Source organism: Pristiophorus japonicus, chromosome 8, assembly GCF_044704955.1.
Source record: "Pristiophorus japonicus isolate sPriJap1 chromosome 8, sPriJap1.hap1, whole genome shotgun sequence".
NCBI classification, from domain to species: Eukaryota; Metazoa; Chordata; class Chondrichthyes; family Pristiophoridae; genus Pristiophorus; species Pristiophorus japonicus.
The window spans coordinates 204272713-204293245 of NC_091984.1; the positions used below are offsets into that span (position 1 = coordinate 204272713).

A 20533-nucleotide genomic window follows, 5' to 3' on the forward strand; every position below is an offset into this window, starting at 1 on the left:
GCCCTTCGAGCCTGCACCACCATTCAACAAGATCATTATATACATTATATAATTACATATATACATTATATAATATACATTACATCAAACTCACTACCCTCATCGACCCTCGTAATTACCACCTCAAAAAATTCAGTCAAGTTAGTCAGACACGACCTTCCCATAACACATCAATGCTGACTGTCCTTGATTAATCCGTGTCTTTCTAAATGAAGATTTATCCTGTCTTTCAGAATTTTTTCCAATAATTTTCACACTACCGATGTTAAGCTGACTGGCTTGTAATTACTTGGTCTATATCCCATTCTCTCTTTTTAAACAATGGTACAACCTTATCAGTCCCCCAGTCCTCCACATCTGTAACCAGAGAGGATTGGAAAATGATGGTCAGAGCCTCTGCTATTTCCTCTCTTGCTTCTCTTAACAGCCTGGGATACATTTCATCCAGGCCTGGGGATTTATCCACTTTCAAAGATGCTAAACCTTTTAATACTTCCTCTCTATGTCTATTTCATCTAATATTTCACACTCTTCCCTGATTGCAACGTCTGCATCGCCCCTCTCTTTTGTGAAAACAGATGCAAAGTATTCATTAAGAACCATACCCACGTCTTCCACCTCCACACACACATTACCTTCATGATCTCTAAAAAGCCCTACTCTTTCTCTAGTTATCCACTTGCTCTTATAGAACATCTTTGGGTTTTCCTTGATTTTACTTGCCAGTATTTTTTCATGCTCTCTGCTTTCCTAATTTCCTTTTTAATTTCACCCTTGCACTTTCTATACTCCGAGGGTTTCTGCAGTATTGAGCCTCGGTATCTGTCATAAGACTCCCTTTTTTCTTTATCCTACCCTGTATGCCCTTTGACATCCAGGGGGCTCTAGATTTGTTAGTCCCACCCTTTTTCTTTAAGGGAATATACTTGTTCTGAACCCTCACGATCTCTTCCTTGAATGCCTCCCACTGCTCTGACACTGATTTACCTTCAAGTAGCTGTTGCCAGTCCACTTTGACTAAATCACATCTCAGCTTAGTAAAATTGGCTTTTCCCCAATTGCGAACTTTTATTTCTGGTCTATCTTTGTCCTTCTCCAAAACTATCCTAAGTCTAACTGTGAATTATGATGACTAGCACCAAAACAAAATGCTCTCCCACTGATGCCCCTTTCACCTGCCCTGCTTCATTCCTGAAAATTAAGTCCAGAATCACCCCCTCCCTTGTTTTGAAGATGTAGGATCGATAAGGGGGAACCAGTGGATGTAGTGTTTTTGGATATTCAAAAAGCATTTGATAAGGTGGCACATAAGTGGTTATTACACAAAATTAGGACTCCTGGGATTAGGGGCAATATATTAGCATGGAGGATTGGTTAATGTCTGAAAAGAGAGTGGGAATAATCAGGACTTTTTTGGGTTGGCAGGCTGTAACTAGTGGGTACTGTAAATATCAGTGCTTGGGCCTCAGCTATTTACAATCTATATTAATGATGTAGATTAAGGGACTGAGTGTAACGTATCTAAGTTTGCTGATAAAGTTAGGTGGAAAAGTAAGTTGTGAGGAGGACACACATGCTGTAGAGGGATATGGTCATGTTGACTCAGTGTGCAAGAACATAGCAAATGGAATATACTGTGAGAAAATGTGAAGTTACCCACTTTGGTAGAAAAAAAACAAAGAGCAGAATATTGTTTGAATGGTGAGAGACTGGGAAATGTTTACATTCAGAGGGTGTCCTTGTACATGAATCACAGAAAGTTAACATTAGGAAAACAAATGGTATGTTAGCTTTTGTTACAAAAGGATTAGAGTATAAGAGTAAAGAAATCTTACTACAATTATACAGGGCATTGGTGAGGCCACTCCCGGAGTACTGTGTAACGTTTTGGTCTACTTACTTAAGGAAAGACATACTTGCCTTTGAGGGAGTGCACCAAAGGTTCATAGGCTGGTTGTTGTGATGAGGGGATTGCCCTATGAGGAGAGATTGAGTAGACTAGACCTAAATGGAGAAAGATTGCAAAGTGCTGCAGTACAGCGGGATCTGGGAGTACTTGTGCATCAAACACAAAAGGATAGTATGCAGGTACAGCGTGATCAGGAAGGCCAATGGAATCTTGGCCTTTATTGCAAAGGGGATGGAGTATAAAAGCAGGGAAGTCTTGCTACAGGGTATTGGAGGCCGCACCTGGAATACTGCGTGCAGTTTTGTTTTCCATATTTATGAAAGGATATACTTGCTTTGGAAGCAGTTCAGAGAAGATTCACTAGGTTGATTCCGGAGATGAGGGGGTTGACTTATGAGGAAAGGTTGAGTAGGTTGGGCCTGTACTCATTGGAATTCAGAAGAATGAGAGGTGATCTTATCGAAACGTATAAGATTATGAGGGGGTTTGATAAGGTGGATGCAGAGAGGATGTTTCCACTGATGGGGGAGACTGGAACTAGAGGGCATGATCTTAGAATAAGGGGCCGCCCATTTAAAACAGATGAGGAGAAATTTCTTCTCTGAGGATTGTTAATCTGTGGAATTTGCTGCCTCAGAGAGCTGTGGAAGCTGGGACATTGAATAAATTTAAGACAGAAATAGACAGTTTCTTAAACGATAAGGGGTTATGGGAAGCGGGCAGTGAAGTGGAGCTGAGTCCATGATCAGATCAGCCATGATCTTATTGAATGGCGGAGCAGGCTCGAGGGGCCGTATGGCCTACTCCTGTTCCTATTTCTTATGTTCCCGAGAGTTTAGAAGAATGAGAGATCATCTAATTGAAACATAAAATTCTTAAGGGGCTTGACCGGGTTAATGCTGGGAAAATGATTCCCCTGGTTGGGGAATCTAGAACACAAGGTCAACAGTCACAAAATGAGGGGTTAGGCCATTTAGGACTGAGTTGAGGAGAAACATCTTCACTCAAAGGGTTGTGAATCTTTGGAATACTCTACCCCAGCGAGTGATAGACGCTCAGTCATTGAGTATATTCAAGATGGAGGTCAATAAATTTGAGGGATGTGGGATAATGCGGGAAGGTGGAATTTAGGTCGAAGATCAGCCATGATCTTGTTGAATGACGGAACAGGATCGAAGGGCCAAATGGCCTACTCCAGCTTCAGTTATGTTCTTGTGTAAGATTAGTTTCAACAAATTAACTAGTAGTGTATTATATCTTGTTCCTTGATTTTCATATATTTATAAGCAAATGACCTGACAATTGTAAAATGTAAATTGTCTTTTCCACACCTGAGGTATATAGAGATAAGTTTGTATTGACCAGAGAACTTTTAGATCCATCTTAATGCAGTCAGTCATTAGCTACTGAACTCCAAGTCATAGTCAACATCTTCACTGAGGCGTACAAAAGCATGGGCCTTACACTAAACATTCGTAAGACAAAGATCCTCCACCAATCTGACCCCGCCACACAGCACTGTTCCCCATCCCCCCTCCCCAGTCATCAAGATCCACGGCTCGACCTTGGACAACATGGACCACTTTCCATACCTCGGGAGCCTATTATCAGCAAGGGCAGACATCGACGACGAGGTTCAACACTGCCTCTAGTGCGCCAGAGCAGCCTTCGGCCGCCATGAAGAAGAAAGTGTTCGAAGATCAAGCCCTCAAATCTGGCACCAAGCTTATAGTCTACAGGGCTATGGCTCAGAGATGTGGACCATTTACAGTAGACACCTCAAATTGCTGGAGAAATAACCACCAACGATATCTCCGCAAGATCCTGCAAATCCCCTGGGAGGACAGACGTACCAACGTTAGCATCCTCGGTCAGGCCAACATCCCCAGCATTGAAGCACTGACCACACTCGAGCAGCTCCGTTGGGCGGGCCACATTGTTCGCTTGCCTGACACGAGACTCCCAAAGCAAGCGCTCTACTCGGAATTCCTACATGGCAAGCGAGCCCCAGGTGGGCAGAGGAAACATTTCAAGGACACCCTCAAAGCATCCTTGATAAAATGCAACATCCCCACCGACACCTGGGAGTCCCTGGCCAAAGACCGCCCTAAGTGGGGGAAGAGTATCCGGGAGGGCGCTGAGCACCTCAAGTCTCGTCGCCGAGAGCATGCAGAAAGCAAGTGCAGGCAGCGGAAGGAGCGTGCGGCAAACCAGTCTTCCCACCCACTCTTTCCTTCCCACCTGTGACAGAGACTGTAATTCCCGCATTGGACTGTTCTGTCACCTAAGAACTCACTTTTAGAGTGGAAGCAAATCTTCCTTGTTTTCGAGGGACTGCCTATGATGATGACTGACAGCACAGTACTCTTGGATCCAATTTATTTATATGCAATAATCCATATTGGGTCTTTTGGCAGCCCCTTCAAAAATGTGTGCTAAAGGCCAATAATATCTTGATGAGTCAGCCTAGATGACCTTCACTAATCACTTTTTCACTTGCATAGAGCAGTTTACTATGCTGCAGTCTGCTGTTTGTAAAGCTGTTCCATCTGTGGCCCTCAAAAGGTGTCGCTGAGAAGTTTTTCTTTTCAACAAGCATTGAAACAGTTATGTTAACTATTACGGTTATTTCATAGTCAAAGGAAAATGGCAGTATGATACTACAACCTGTATCTTCTTTGACATCAAGGAGATTCATTGACATTCATGTATTCTCCCTATCATCCTACAATATCAAGTCTCCTGTCTGGTATTTTGATACTGAATGTTTTTTCATTGAGAAAGATTGTCAGAATATCTTAAAATACTCTGAAGAAATGAGAACTGGTCTGTTCTGTAACATCTGATGTGGCAATAAAACATCACACTTCTCTTGACGGGTTTAGCAACCTCTAAGACTTGCTTTAATCAAACTTGAAAAGTATGCAAGTGCCAGAAACTTGTCTGATCTGTATTATATAGACATATTCCGTCATATTTCCTCTTTATCTGATCTTGTATTTGCCCAATGCTAACATGTGCACCATCCAACACAGATTATTGGATAGCAATCAGAAGTGGTACTGTTAGCTGATCTTGTTTTCCTCCTTACCTCAGGGGCACGGAGAGCACATTGTAGTGCTCCTAATATCACTTTGGGTGTGTTTAGCAAAGACCAGGAATTGACCTGGAACATTTCTTTTTTGTGTGGTTTAGTATTATACCTTGCAGTGCGTTTCCCCAACAAGCCATCGAAGGCGCTGAAAGCGTATTTTTATTTCCCTTTCATGATATATTGAAAAGGATCTAAATTACACTATTGCTACTGATGAGGTACTAAAGTAGCTCTTGCAGTTACTCTGCAGTTCTATCTAACTCCTTGGGATACATTCACCGATGTATAGTATTATCAGCACTTGACAGATTAGACCTGTGATATGGTAAGGAATGTTCAATTGCCAGACCGTGGAATTTCTAATTATTCAGCAATATGTTGTGGGGAATCCCTAGAACTACAACAGCAGTTACTTTTGAGATTTTGTGTAAAAGTTGAGACTTTTTTTCAGGTAAAGAAAATGTGTACTTTAAATTTTTGTTCGACTTGACGTGAGATTCTTTCCATTTCAAGTATTTTGACTAAGTCCTTTGAGGATAGATGTACTATTAGTCATCCAAAAATATCACTTATTTTTTAATACTATGTACGTACAATGATTTCAAAGCAGTATGGTATTCCAGTATATGTGTGTGTGTGTGTGTATAAATTGGCATTTATGTAGAAATTATCATAAATGTGTAGTGACTAGCCAGGCTGGTTGTGTGTCATGTTCATTTGGAGTGAAATTTAATTGTTACCATGTGAATAAATGCTCCCACAAATTGATTTATCATCTGCCAGATATCCTTTAAATCTAAGATATTTGAATTCAACATGTAGAAGGAAAATGATGATATTGTGATATAAATATTTGTACAACCAACAGATCAGACTGTAACATGCCAATCTGAGAAGGTATGAGGTATATTTCTTTGAATGAACATTTCCATTTTTGGATGATACAAGTTCTTTTCACTTTTCATTTTAGTGTGGCTATTTGTGCAGAGCTGGAGCAGCATCATCACAATTGTGATATTATCCAACTCATAGTATGTGCCTAGGTTTCTTTGTAAGATTAAGTTAATTGGTTGTAGGGTAATGTTTATTATTTAAGAATATCTTTGACATCTGAAATCTGACCTGTAATAATCTCCATTAGTACCATTTCTGTACTGGTTCAAAACAGACTTCATTCCAAATTGAAAGAAATGTTTTGATCTGGTTAGGAGATTAGTTAGGTGGTGGAAGACAGAGAACAGGGATAATGGGTAGATAGTCAAATTGGAAGGCAATGACTAGTGGTGTCCCACAAGGACCTGTGCCGGGGCCTCAACTATTCACTATTTATTAATGACTTTGATAACAAAATAGAAAGCCATATACCAAGTTTTCCAATGATGCAACGATTGGTGGCATAGTATGTAGTGCAGATGGGAGCATAAAATTACAAAGAGTCATTGATCACTTGAGTGGACAATACTGTGGAAGATGGATTTCAAGGCAGGCAAGTGCGAGGTCATCCATTTTGGACTAAAAAAGGATCGCTCTGAGTATTGTATTAAAATGGTGAAAACCTAGAAACAGTGGAGCTCCAGAGAGATTTAGGGGTCTTTGTACACATCACTAAAATGTACTAGTCGGGTACAAAAGTAATCAAAAAGTCTAATGAAATGTTAGTATTTATAACTAGAGGGTTAGAATATAATGGGTAGGAAGTTTTGCTACAGCTATACGAAACCTTGGTTAGACCACATCTGGAGTACTGCGACGAGTTCTGGGCATGACACCTTGGAAAGGATGTATTGGCTTTGGAAGGAGTGCAGAGCAGATTCACCAGCATGTTTCCAAGGCTCCAAGGGTTTAGATTATGAGGAGAGATTACATAAACTAGGCTTGTATTACCTGGAATGTAGAAGGTTAAGGGGAGATTTGATTGAAGTTTTTCGGATTTTGAAAGGAATTGATAGGGTAGAGGAAAAACATTTACCACTGTTGTGGGGGCCAGTGGGGGGAGTCTAGGACAAGTTGACATTTTCTTAACATCAGAGCCAAGCCATTCAGGAGAGAAGTTAGAAATCAGTGTGGAACTCTTTACCAGAAAAAGCAGTAGTACTAGGTCAATTAATGTTTAAATCTGAGATCAATAGATTTTTGCTATTAAGGGATATGGAGCTAAGGTGGGTGGATGGAGTTAGGATGCAGATCAACCATGATATCATTGAATGGCAGAACAGGGTCAAGGGACTGAATGGCTTACTCCTGCTCTAGCTTTAGTTTAATCTGAATATGGATCCTAATTTGACAATGTGCTCATTCAGACACCAGATTTATGGGTGGAGAATAGTGAAGTTGTGCTGAATGATTCTGCGGGTGAAGTGGGCGTGATGCAAACAGTATAGGGAGAACACACGATTATGTTTCGGTACCATTACTTTTGTGTATAGGTGATTAAAATTAGGATTTACTGTATTGACAGCCTGGCTTGTTAAACAGTAAATATAATTTAAGAGATTGTAATGTGGTGACATGGAAGTGAAGTAATTGCTTCCTGAAAGGTTGGTAATACACCAGTAAAAGTCAACTGGGGATATATTCCTGGCCTAGAATTTGCTGGAATGTGCCTCGTTAATTAAATGTTTTCCTCACCATTCAGCTCGAAATCTTTTGCAGCATAAATTGCTGGAAGTGCTTGCTGATAATGGCGCAGCTTGGTCTGGGAGCTTGGTGAATGACGGGACCAACAGTCTTATCTCCTTATCCAATGAGATTTAAGGATGGAGAAAGAAACAGAAACACTAATAATGGCGTGCACATTTAAACTCGTTATTTTCCCAGCAAATTCTGGGCCATTGTTTCCAAGCAAATTCTGGTTGCACTGACATGTAGTAATGATGGCACATTTATGTCACTGTTAACCTGGACATAAATGTGCTATTCAAAACCTGGTACCTTGATTTGTGCATTGAGTAGAGGCAGTAATTGCTTGCTTTTGATTATACTGTACTTTTGTGAATATTTTCTTCAATTTTTTTCCTCTCCTCTTCTAAGGGTGCTGATTCTTGCTTATTGTTTAATCGGTGACTGTAAATATCTTGGCTAAGTGGTTCTTCCATATGTGTGTAGGCAGGTAATTCAATCATGGAGGGCTTCAAAAATCCTTTACTCATTTTATTTCTCCGCACATGCATACTTTCCATCTGGGATCATTGAATAGCAATCGAGCAAGAACTGTGGCTGATTTCCCAAATCTCTGTCATGCTTGCTGTTTCTCAATGCCTTGCACACATGCTCATGAGCTGCTCTTTCACATTGCTCCAAATAACTTTCACACAACTACCATTCTTTTATACCCTGTAGATGTTTTCCTTCACATTCCTCTCGTTCTTTGAAATGCTCTTTTCCCTGGAGCTTGTGTGTGTGCTGTGGTCTCTAACTCTGCCAATCATGCTGTTTTGCTCTTGTCCCTTTTATTCCTCTGAGCATTCCTTTTTTTTAAAAAAATGCTCAATCATTCTTTTGAAAGCTTGTCTGTTTATTCTTCTCACTTTTTGTTTCATTTGCTTGTTGTTTTGCTCTTCCACTCACTTATTTTGTTCTTCCTTCCTTTTGTGCTGTTCCATGCAGTTATTTGCTTACTCTGAGAGGCAGTATTATTTGCTTGCTTTGATGATAAATGACTTTTCAACAATGGCAAAAAAAATCTTTATTCTCTCACTCCTTTAAATAAGTGTACTTTGCTAACATTTACTATAATCAATTAAAACAAATTAAATGCATATTTCTGTTGGTTTTTATAAAAACTATCCCCTTCCTTCACCCTCTCCTGCAGTTGGGATCAAGGGAAGAAAGGATTATGGGGAGTGGGCAGGGAAGTGGAGCTGAGTCCATGATCAGATCAGCCATGATCTTATTAAATGGTGGAGCAGGCTCAAGGGGCCAAATGCCCTACTCCTGCTCCTATTTCTTATGTTCTTGTGTTTCTTATGTTCATTCTGGGATATGGTTTCCTCTGATATCTTGTCTTGCTGGCCAAAGTCTTAACATTGAGTATTGGTAGGCTATTCAATGATGGGGCTATCTTCACCAAATCCTATCTGTCCTCACCCAGTCAGTGTACACACAACTCTTTTTGGGGACAAAAAGTAAACATTAAATCAAGTGGCCCCCCGATCTGGGGGACACCCCAAACATTTCCCAAGGCCCTTTTTTTTTGTATTTTTGTATTTTTTTTTTGGGCTCTAAAACCATAATTTACAAGTGCCCCCTATAAAAGGGGAGGGGGACACTAAAAACCCGGCAATTAAAACAAATTAAACTTTAAAACATATAAAATCAAATTAAAATTTGGTTGCCGGGGGTGATAGTGTACACACAAGCACACTTCTGTAAAATCACTAGCTAGTCATTAAGAGCAGTAATGCTATTTCCTCCCCCCAACCCCCCCCCCCCCCCAATCCCCTGCCACCCCTCCCATTACTAGGACACTGGCCAATTCTAGCACATTCATTGCTACCCTAGCTTGATATACTGAGTTCCTGAACTCATCACAGACCAGCAATCAGATTTGAGACCTTCCTAGTCTATATGTTTTTATTCTACATAATGTATATTTAACACTAAGCCACTTGGTTAATCTGGAGCCTGAAATTTGCAAGCTACTCACTGACCTCTAGTTGAACTAAGATACAATTGCAAACAGCTTCAAATTACTTTGATTCCCATGTGGAGTACTTGAGTTGTAACCTTAAAGGGACAGGACAGATTAGTAACTAAGTATCACAAAGATGTTTCAGATGCACAAAGCCTGCTAAATCAGCTAGTTTTAAAATTAAAAACTTCAAATTCTGTCCCATCCATTTTTGTGTGTTTAATATCTATCGGACCACACCTTTGCCTGGTATCCTGCTTTCAAAGTTTTGAAATAATATTTAAGAAAATATGAGAGCCTTTTATGTTTTAAAAATAATTCTGTTCAATAATGGGAAGTTTTGCATTCTTGCCAAATGCCATTTTTTTAGTTCTATTTTTTGGAAAAACAGCTCCTAACTCTGAATTGTGAAATACATTCTGAAAGAATATAAAAATGTGTTAACAATTTGGATATACATAGATACTAGCTATGTGTCCAATTAGATGTACAATGGTTTGATGAGTCATAACCCATCCAAAACTGCCAGTGCAGGTTTCATTTAAGTTTTAAGAATATGGTCATTGACAAATCACTGATTTAATTTAGAAACTACAACTATTCCCAAATTAGGTTTTTTTGCATATCCAACTACTGTACATGAAGTGCCAGACTACAGTCTGGTAGACTTGGCTTGGTGCAACAAACCACTGCAAATAGTGTTGTGACCTCAGATAAAATCATAGCTGTATCCAACATAACTGCATTTGTTTTAGTTTATGATGATTTTACAGAGCTGCAATTAAAATAATCCTGTACACCTGGAATTTTATAAAATCAATGCCCTATTGAAATCTAAGAAGCTTAATGCTGTACCTGTAAAGCTATTGTACTGACTGCTCACGAGAAAATTGGATCATGTTTTGGTTAATTATTTAACTTTCACAATATACCTGAATTGAAATAAGTATTAGAGTTGCTCACGAGGATGCATTGTTTATTGGTAAAGTACAATATATTGTTGACGCCATTGTTTTTATAGCTTTCTTTATTCTTCCTGTGCCATTGAAGCACATGTCATTAACCAATTGACGCCATCCAATTCAATCTTGGGCTTTTGGCTTGAGTTCATGTAGCTGCAAGTACACTTCAGCTTCATTGTTGTTGTTGTGTTATGTAGAATTTTTCTTGGATGATCTCTAGCTCTTTTCCATGTATACTTGGGAATCGCCGTGTCAGACATTCTCAGAAATCATCTTTTCTTTCCCACAAAACTGGCGGGCAGGGGGCACACCACATGTAGGACTTGCTAGTAGTGAGGCATGACCGAGGAAAGTTGGGGCAATGATTGTCGACCTACTCAAAGCTGTGGTGCCAGATGCTAGGCACGTGCTCTCCCTCAGTGCTGCTAGATCCAGGTATCCCCTCTCCATCAGTGCTGCCAGACCTGGTGATCCCTTCTAGTGCTGCTAGACCTGAGGACTCTCCCTCTCTGTGCTGACATGGCAACCAATGTGTCCTATCACTTTGTTCCATTCCCATGATATTGCCCCAGCTTGAAGCCAGGGGAAGGGGAAGTTATTCTCTACTCTCCGGATGGTTGAAAGCACTGGGGTGCAAATCTTTGGGTTAAAAGGACTTGTGGAGATCTTGGGTTTTGCACCAACATTGGTTTGTTCCTAGGTTTGAGAGCAGTGGGGGGGGACATCATGTAAAGTTTAATCTCACTGGGGATGAGTGTTTGGAGTTTGCCAGCTCCTAGCAAGAGAGTATAGAGTTTGGCAACGTTGCAGAGAGGTTTAACATAAGTTTTGCGGAACTATGGGATGAGATAAATTGTCTGGCTTGCTCTGGTCTGGTGGCACTGGTGAGCAAGAGATCCAGAGTCTCATAATGGGAAAGGTCCTACAGTCTGGCAATATTGAGGGTGGGGGGCGGGGGGTGTCCTAAGTGTCTAGGGACACTCGAAGGACTGGTCCTAAGGTGAGGCAGTAGGCAGTAGTCAGTGGGAGAGAGGTCACAGATCTGATATTAGGGGTGGTGGCAGAACTGGGAAGAGAGGTAATTTTTTAAAATTCCACTTATTTGGAGCAGTCTCCCTTAAAGTCATCGGTCTAATTATTGTTGAAATAAAAACAGAAAATGCTGGAAATACTTAGCAGGTCAGGCAGCATCTGTGGAGTGAGAAACTGATTTGGTTTCAGGTTGGTGACCTAATCAGAACTAATTGTTGAGTTCAGTTAGTGTTTAATTGTTGTTTTGGTCAAGGAACTGTGTAAATTGGAAAGGGCTAGTCAGTTCAGGCATTTAATGCACTGTATCGTTCTGTTACTAAGGTGGTCTTGATCATTTAAGACCACAAAGTCTAATTGCTATTAGTACACACAGGTTGAAGTCACTCAGAAGTCAGATGATTGGTGAGTGAAATTTATCGGTTAGAATTTGCTTGCTAGTTTCAGACTGCAGCTCAAATACCAGAAATACAAGCATTTTAAGATTGCATTGTATTGGTATCAAAGTCTGTTCATACTAGACATACTATTTAAAATGTATTAATAGATTAAGATAGATGTAGAATAGCATAGCTCTATACGAGCCAAAAAAGTAAGCACTCCTGCTCCTCCGAGCCGAGAGAATACATTTTCCTTTATAACAACAAACCTCTCGTGGCCTTATTCATAAAAAGTCAGGCCTTATGCTCTTTTATAAGGGCAGGAGTGTTATACCATGTAATGCAGAATGGAATATTCAGTTGAGATGGAGTTTTGTTTCTTCAAGGCAACAGGTAAACAAAGATACAGGTCATTCGGAACTTAATGGTTTAGCCAGAGAAGTTTGCAGCGGGAATGTGTTCATTAGTTTCAGCGGGTTAGAAATGCATATCAGAAGCCCCCAACATTTTAATATTGTTTTGCATCTGGAATAAATTGTGACATATTGGGGTCAAGTTTCGGCCTGAGCTGCTGCTATTTTTTTTGGAGCAACTAGTTTAGAATGGAGCATCTTAGAAATTGCAACTTTTGGCATTTAGTTTGCTCCAGTTCTAGTGAGTTAGAATAGTTCCATTTTAGAACAGATTTTTTTTCAAAAGGGGGCATGTCCAGCCACTTACACCTGTTTTGCAAGTTTAGGCAGCGAAAACTTACTCCAAACTAACTTAGAATGGAGTAAGTGTAGATTTTTGTACACTCAGAAAAACCTTGCATACACTTAGAAATCAGGTGTAGGGAACGATGGGGGGGGGGGGGGTGGTGGGGAAGAGTTTACAAACATGAAACACATCACTTTTACAAATAAAGAGCCATCATCAATAATAAATTATAAATAAATCAATAAATCAACCAATAAATCAATCAAAAAAAATTACAAAATAAAAATAAAATCAATAAATAAAAAATTACGTTTCTGCAGCACCGGGAGCCCTCCAACAACGCGCTGAGACGGCCCCCCCCCCCAGTGTGTGTGTGTCTCTCTCTCTGTCTGTCTCTCTCTCTCTGTCTGTCAGTGTCTCGCTCGCTCGCTCGCTCTCTCTCTCTCTCTCTCTCTCTCTCTCTCTCTCTCTCTCTCTCTCTCTCTCTCTCTCTCTCTCTGTCTGTCAGTGTCTCTCTCTCTGTGTCTCTGTCAGTGTCTCTCTCTCAGGGGCAGGGAGGTGTTGCTACAGTTGTACAGGGCCTTGGTGAGGCCACACCTGGAGTATTGTGTACAGTTTTGGTCTCCTAACCTGAGGAAGGACATTCTTGCTATTGAGGGAGTGCAGCGAAGTTTCACCAGACTGATTCCCGGGATGGCGGGACCTACCTATCAGGAAAGACTGGATCAACTGGGCTTGTATTCACTGGGGTTCAGAAGAATGAGAGGGCACCTCATAGAAACGTTTAAAATTCTGATGGGTTTAGACAGGTTAGATGCAGGAAGAATGTTCCCAATGTTGGGGAAGTCCAGAACCAGGGGTCACAGTCTAAGGATGAGGGGTAAGCCATTTAGGACCGAGATGAGGAGAAACTTCTTCACCCAGAGAGTGGTGAACCTGTGGAATTCTCTACCACAGAAAGTTGTTGAGGCCAATTCACTAAATATATTCTCTCGCTCTCTGTCAGCCTCTCTCTCTCTCGCTCTCTGTCAGCCTCTCTCTCTCTCGCTCTCTGTCAGCCTCTCTCTCTCGCTCTCTCTGTCAGTGTCTCTCTCTCTCTCTCTCTGTGTCTCTCTGTGTTTCTGACAGAGAAGGGGCGGGGGGCGGGAGGAGCGGACCTGAACACGGTGGGGGTGGGGGTGGACCTGAAGATAGAGGAGGGAGGCCCGATTCTGATCTTCACCGCCCCAGTGAGCCCATTCGGCCAGGGCTAGGGACGGCGTGCTTTGGGCCCCTCCCACACAGCCTCTGTGGCCTGCAGCTACTGCACATGCGCGCACACTCTAGCGCGCATGTGCAGAGGTCCCGGCACTGTTTTCAGCGCCGGGACCTGGCTCCGCCCCCCACAGCTTGTGCTGCGCTGTGCCGTGCCAAGGACCTGAAACGTTCCAGCAGCGGGGAGAATACCGAGGTAAGTTTTAGGCGCAGTTTTTGTTCTAAAAAGTCGGCGCAGCTCATGGAATTGCGCCGTTCTAAGCGTGGGGGCAAACTTGGGCCCATTGTATGTGACATCTGCATACATATTGATTTTAATATATTACTAGTGAATCTCCTGTGCAACTGAAGAATGGCTCCTTTTGAATAAGGACAGATGTATACATCAGGAAGGATATATTGGCCTTTGAGGGAGTGCAGCACTGCTTCACCAGAATGATACTGGGGCTAAAAGGGTTAAATTATGAGGACAGGCTGCATAGACGAGGCTTGAATTCCATATAGACGATCAAGGAGTGATCTAATTGAGTATGATGAAATGATGTGATAGGGTAGTTAGAGAGAAACTATTTCCTCTGGTGGGAGAGTCCAATGTTGATGTGCAAGTTCTTGCATAATTTTAAAATTCGAGCTTGGTTGTTCTGGGGTGAAGTGAGGAAGCATTTCTTCACGCAAAGGGTAGAAGAAATCTGGAACTCTTTCCCCCTCGCCCCCCCCCCCCAAAATGCTGTTGAGGCTAGGTCAATTAAAAATGTCAAAACTGAGACTGATAGATTTTTGTTCGGCAAGGGTATTAAGGGATATGGAACAAATGCAGATAAATAGAGTTAAGATATAGGTCAGCCATGATTTAGTTGAATGGTGGAATCGGCTCGAGGGGTTGAATGGCCTACTTCTGTTCCTATACCATGTCACTCATTATCAATCTGCTAAAGTGCAACTGTATCCCAAGGCATAACTGCTGTTTATTCATGTAATTAATCTTTGGATCAATTACAGGTCTGACTGGCTTCCTGTTTCCAAGTGTTTAAGAGCACAAAATCTAATACTTAAGTAACACAAAATCTGGTTAATCATAATGTACAGGCATTCTGGCTCTTCTGTCAGATGACTGCCTTTTGTTTTTTTATCAAATGTAAACCGTAATTTCTGTGCGACATTTGAGTATGATGGACAGGAAAAGTGCAGTTTCTGTACAGTTCTTATTCTATAGATCTGTCTAATTCATAGAATACTGAACATTGATTACTGTGGGCTGACCGAGTAGAAGTACCCAATTCAATGCAAACATAACCAGATTTAAAATGTAATAGCTTAACTGGCAGAATATATGTCATCATATTGAATGGCGGTGCAGGCTCGAAGGGCCGAATGGCCTACTACTGCTCCTATTTTCTATGTACAGGACAATTGCTCATCTCTTGGCCTCTTTTTTTTTTTATATGGGCTCCAGTCATTCTTTGGTACCACTCCAAATGGGCATTATTGATGTATGAACCTAGACAGTGAATGTCTGCAGGCTATTTGAACATTTGTAGTGGGGCATCACAGACTAAACAACTAAAATCTGTTCCGCTAAATATTGGATTAATAAAATTCAGTCCAATATTACGAAATAATATTGACCTTGCAATGTCATAAATGATAAGACTTTCTAATGTATGCAATATAAAACCTGTGATAAGAAGCTGAGTAATAACAGCCATGAATTCTGAATTAGATTGTCAGAGGTTCAACTTTCAGGGCTACCTGCCACTGAATCCTTCTACCACATGATGTTTTACGATGCTTTCCAGTAAAGGTTTATATCGAGGGAGAGGGCAAAAGCTGATATTGCCACCACCTCACACCCATCCAGTCACATCATTGAATAAATTTAAGACAGTTTCTTAACGGATAGGGAGCGGGCAGGGAAGTGGACGTGAGTCCATGATCAGATCAGGCATGATCATATTAAATGGCGGAGCAGGTTCGAGGGGCAGTATGGTCTACTCCTGCTCCTATTTCTTATGTTCTTCAACATTGCTGATCTATTAGACTGGCATGAGTTAAATTATGCTCCACAGTGTCTGGATGACATTGGCTATTCTGCTAGTTATTAGTAATAGAACTCAGTTTATTTTTAAGCGGCTCAAATGTTGACGTGCAAGTTCATGCAATGAAATGTGTTGGGATGCTTTGTAGTAGCTTCGTGACGAAGAATATATATGTAAGTGCGTATAAACAACAAACTTCTGAAGGGCTCATTTTTTACACTGTTTTGCTAGCTTTGGGGCTGAATTCAAAGCATGAAGGAAACGGAAATTTGAAATACAATTTGCATGATTTTGGTAGTTAGCAGCAATAGAAAGAAATGCAGGTGTGTTTATCCAACCTTGTGTTGCACAATTGGCTCATCTGAACCTGTGATTAGATATAGTTTAATTTTAATTCACTTTATTTAGATAGACCAAAAATGTTAATTTACTTATGTATACCCTCACAAAACAAAGCTGTATTATATCAGGAAATGATGAACAGGCTGGGTCTCTTTTTTTTTTACGGGGGGGGGGGGGGCGGGAAAAGAAGGCTGAGAGGTGACCTAATCGAGGGCTTTAAAATTATGAAAGGTTTTGATAGACTGGATACAGAGAGGATGTTTCCACTTGTGGGGAAGAGCAAAACTAGAGGCCATCAATATAAGATAGGCATCAAGAAATCCAATAGGGAATTCAGAAGAACATTTTTTACCCAAAGAGTAGTGAGAGTGTGGAACTCGCTACCACAGGGAGTGGTTGAAGCGAATAGTATAGATACATTTAAGGGGGGAGGGGCTAGACAAGCATACGAGGGAGAAGGGAATAGGGGGTTATGCTGATGGATTTAGATGAGAAAAGACTGGAGAAGGTTCAAGTGGAGCATAAATGCCGGCATGGATTGGTTGGGTCGAATGGCCTGTTTCTGTGTCGTATATCCTATGTAATCCTATGTCTTTCTGTAGGTTGGTGGTACAAAAGCAGGAGTAGTACGCTTCCTGGGAGAGACTGACTTTGCTAAAGGAGAATGGTGTGGAGTGGAACTCGATGAACCCCTTGGAAAGAATGATGGAGCTGTGGCTGGAACCAGGTTTGTTTGGGATGAAGAGCACTATTTACAGTAGAACCCTTTGAAAACATGCCATTTTTAAAACATTTCATTATTTTCAGAACTTGGTAGATTAGCATTTGATGAAGTAGAAAGCTTCAAGTTCAGTTAAAATAAACAACTCAAATTGAAATAGCTCAAATTGATATTAATTGAAAGAATAATCCATAACCTGGTAGATATTTTGCATGCTGTGTTTTTATCTGGCTGGGATCTTCACACAAAATTAACTATGGGCTCAAGTTTCGGCCTGAGTTGCTGCTATTCTTTTGGAGCAAAAGTTTAGAATGGAGAATCTTAGAAATTGCAATGCTCGGCATTTAGTTTGCTCCAGTTCTAGTGAGTTAGAATAGTTTCATTGTAGAACAGATTTTTTTTTCAAAAGGGGGCGCGTCCAGCCATTTACGCCTGTTTTGCAAGTTTAGGCAGCGAAAACTTAATCCAAACTAACTTAGAATGGAGTAAGTGTGGATTTTTGTACACTCAGAAAAACCTTGCCTACACTTGTAGAGAACGAGAGATGGCCGGGGGGGTGGGGAGAGCCATCATCAATAATAAATAATAAATAAATCAATAAATCAACCAATAAAATTTTAAAAAATTGTAAAGAAAAAAGAAAAAAAAAGAAATCAATAAATAAAAAATTAAGTTTCTACTCACCGACTGCAGCACCGGGAGCCCTCCAACAGTGTGCTGGGACAGGGCCCCCCCAGTGTCTCTCTCTCTGTCTCTCTCTCTGTCTCTCTCTCTGTCTCTCTCTCTGTCTCTCTCTCTGTCTCTCTCTCTCTCTCTGTCTCTCTCTCTCTCTCTCTGTCTCTCTCTCTCTCTCTCTGTCTCTCTCTCTCTCTCTCTCTCTCTGTCTCTCTCTCTCTCTGTCTCTCTCTCTCTGTCTCTCTCTCTGTCTCTCTCTCTCTCTCTCTCTGTCTCTCTCTCTGTCTCTCTCTCTCTCTGTCTCTCTCTCTCTCTGTCTCTCTCTCTCTCTGTCTCTCTCTCTGTCTCTGTCTCTCTCTCTCTCTCTGTCTCTCTCTCTCTGTCTCTCTCTCTCTGTCAGTGTCTCTCTGTTTCTGACAGCGAGGGGGAGAGGAAGGAGAGGGGTGGAGGGAGAGGGAGTCTGAACGGGCCGCGGCGAAGACTTCGGGTGGAGCAGGCGGGCCCCACCGAGGACGTAGAAGCCAGGCTGGCGGGGCCGCCCCCAGCAAGATGCCAGGCGGGTCCCGCCGCCGTGGAGGGGAGGGGGGGGGGATAGCGGGGGAGGAAGCTAAACGAGAGGGGGTGGGTGGGGAGCGGGAGCTAAACAGGAGGGAGGGAAGGAGGTCCGAGTCCAATCTTCGCCCTGGCAGCCCATTCAGCCAGGGCTAGGGGCGGTGTGCTTCGGGCCCCTCCCACACAGCCTTGGGGGCCTGGAGCTCCTGCACATGCGCGCGCACACTAGCGCGCATGTACAGAGGTCCCTGCACTGTTTTCAGCGCCGGGACCTGGCTCCGCCCTCCACACGTTCTGCTGTGCTGCGCCAAGGGCCTGGATCGACCAGACGGAGGGGAGAGTACCAAGGTAAATAATAGGCGCCGTTTCTATTCTAAAAAGTCGCTGCACCACACGGAGATGTGCCGTTCTAAACCTGGGGGCAAACTTGGGCCCTATATAACTAAAATATCTTTCTAAAGAAAAAATTATGGTTGGCTCAAATTAATTATCCGTTCAATTAACAATATATCTAATTGACTGTGTAAGAATCAAAAAAAGTAAAAATTTACCAATGATGCTTATGTAACCAGCAGAAAATCACGCAATTAAAAAGTAAAGTTTTCTTTTTTTCCTTTTTTCTTGCAGTTTGAACCATTGAATAAAACTTTTTAAGCCAATAGTGTTGTTTGGGACGAGACTGCAATTAAAAAAAACAACATCCGAGGGGATTTTGTTTGTGGCAGGCCCAGAGAGGAAATGTTTGAGTTGTTTGATGTTGATTATGGACATTGTAGCTGGATCAGTCAGTCAGTTAGACCTGAAACGCCACTTATTCAGGAACGAGGAAAAACCGCATTTCATTGGGCAGTGTTAATGAATGAGAGCTCAGCAAGATGCACAGGATCACATGGGAAATAAGGAGGAGAAAAAATTATTTTATAATCTAAATAACCATAAGAATATCTGAGGTGGGAAAAATAAACAAATAATGTACTCGTACAAATTTTATAATGCAAATAACTGGGCATAGGAGATTTTGGGGAGAAAAGGACAAAATTACTTAGATTTTAAGTTTTGTCAAATGATAAGAAAATAGTATTACAGGCTGAGAGAGTCAGTCATTTGATATATTGCAGTAAATTTGCTGCATTACCGTGATAGGCCAACTGCCGTCGCATTTGCATTACTCAGTTATTCACTCTGACCTCTCGGATGGGTTTCCACTAAATCAATTGAATATGCCTTAAAATAAAAAGAAATCAGCAACTCCCAACATAAAGCTCTTTATCTGTGCACAGACTGAATCACGATACCTTTGTGCTTCATAATTTTCCAAACAATATTTTCTGGTGCATTGGTAAAGAAATGTAGTTTTTTTTAATTGCTCCAAGTTTCATTCTGTGTACAAATGATGAACTTCATAGAAAGAAAGGCTTGCAATTATATAGTGCCTTTCATGACCTCAGGATGTTCCAAAGCACTTCACAGCCAATGAACCTTTGAAGTGTGGTCACTGTTGTAATCTAGGGAAATATGGCAACCAATTCGCACACAGCAGGATCACACAAACTGCACTAAGGTAAATGACCAATTAAATAATTTTAGTGATATTGGTTGGGGGACAAATGTTAGCCAGGACATAAGGAGAGCTCCCCTGCTCTTCTGCAAATAGTGTCATGGAATCTTTTATGTTTACCCAAGAGACCAGACATGACCTCGGTTTAATATCTCATTTAAAAGACAGTACCTCTGAAGGTAAAGCACTGAAGTGTCAGCCATGAGTCAGTGCTCAAGTCCTGGAGTAGGCTGGAGCCCACGAGCTTCTGACTCGGCGATAAGTGTGCTACCACTGAGACAAGGCTGACAACTTGCGGAAATACTGATTTTGATCGGTAAGGCACATTCAATTGAATTATTGAACACAGATTCGAGAGGCTAGAGTGAATAATCAAGTAATGTCAATTGCACTTGGATATTGCTATTTAAAGGGAGAAAAAAAGTTAGCATACAACACAGTATATGAAAAGCATTATTTAGTTAGTGACAATTGTGTTGTCAATGGCTATTACGACGTCACTGATGGTGCGACGAGCTTCATTGTCAACAGTTACTCCGTTAATTTATTACTAATCTATATTTGAGCTGTTTTCATAACATTGGGGAGTGGTACAGCGTTGCCTTTATTATATAGGGCATTGCTGGCACTAACCCTATCTCCATTGGGTAACATTAAGTAAGTTTAAAAAAGCGAAGTTTACTGCACTAATT

The 20533-nt window shown here is 41.4% G+C and overlaps 1 protein-coding gene across 5 annotated transcripts in view; it reads left to right on the forward strand.

The window, feature by feature from the left end:
- Window positions 1–20533, forward strand: part of clip1a (CAP-GLY domain containing linker protein 1a) — a 207272-nt gene that overhangs the window by 64924 nt on the left and 121815 nt on the right. For all 5 annotated transcript variants that reach the window (XM_070887798.1, XM_070887801.1, XM_070887802.1 and 2 more), the window contains one exon: window positions 16938–17062. In XM_070887798.1, the coding sequence (XP_070743899.1) occupies window positions 16938–17062 (125 nt within the window). The remainder of the gene's footprint in view (window positions 1–16937; window positions 17063–20533) is intronic.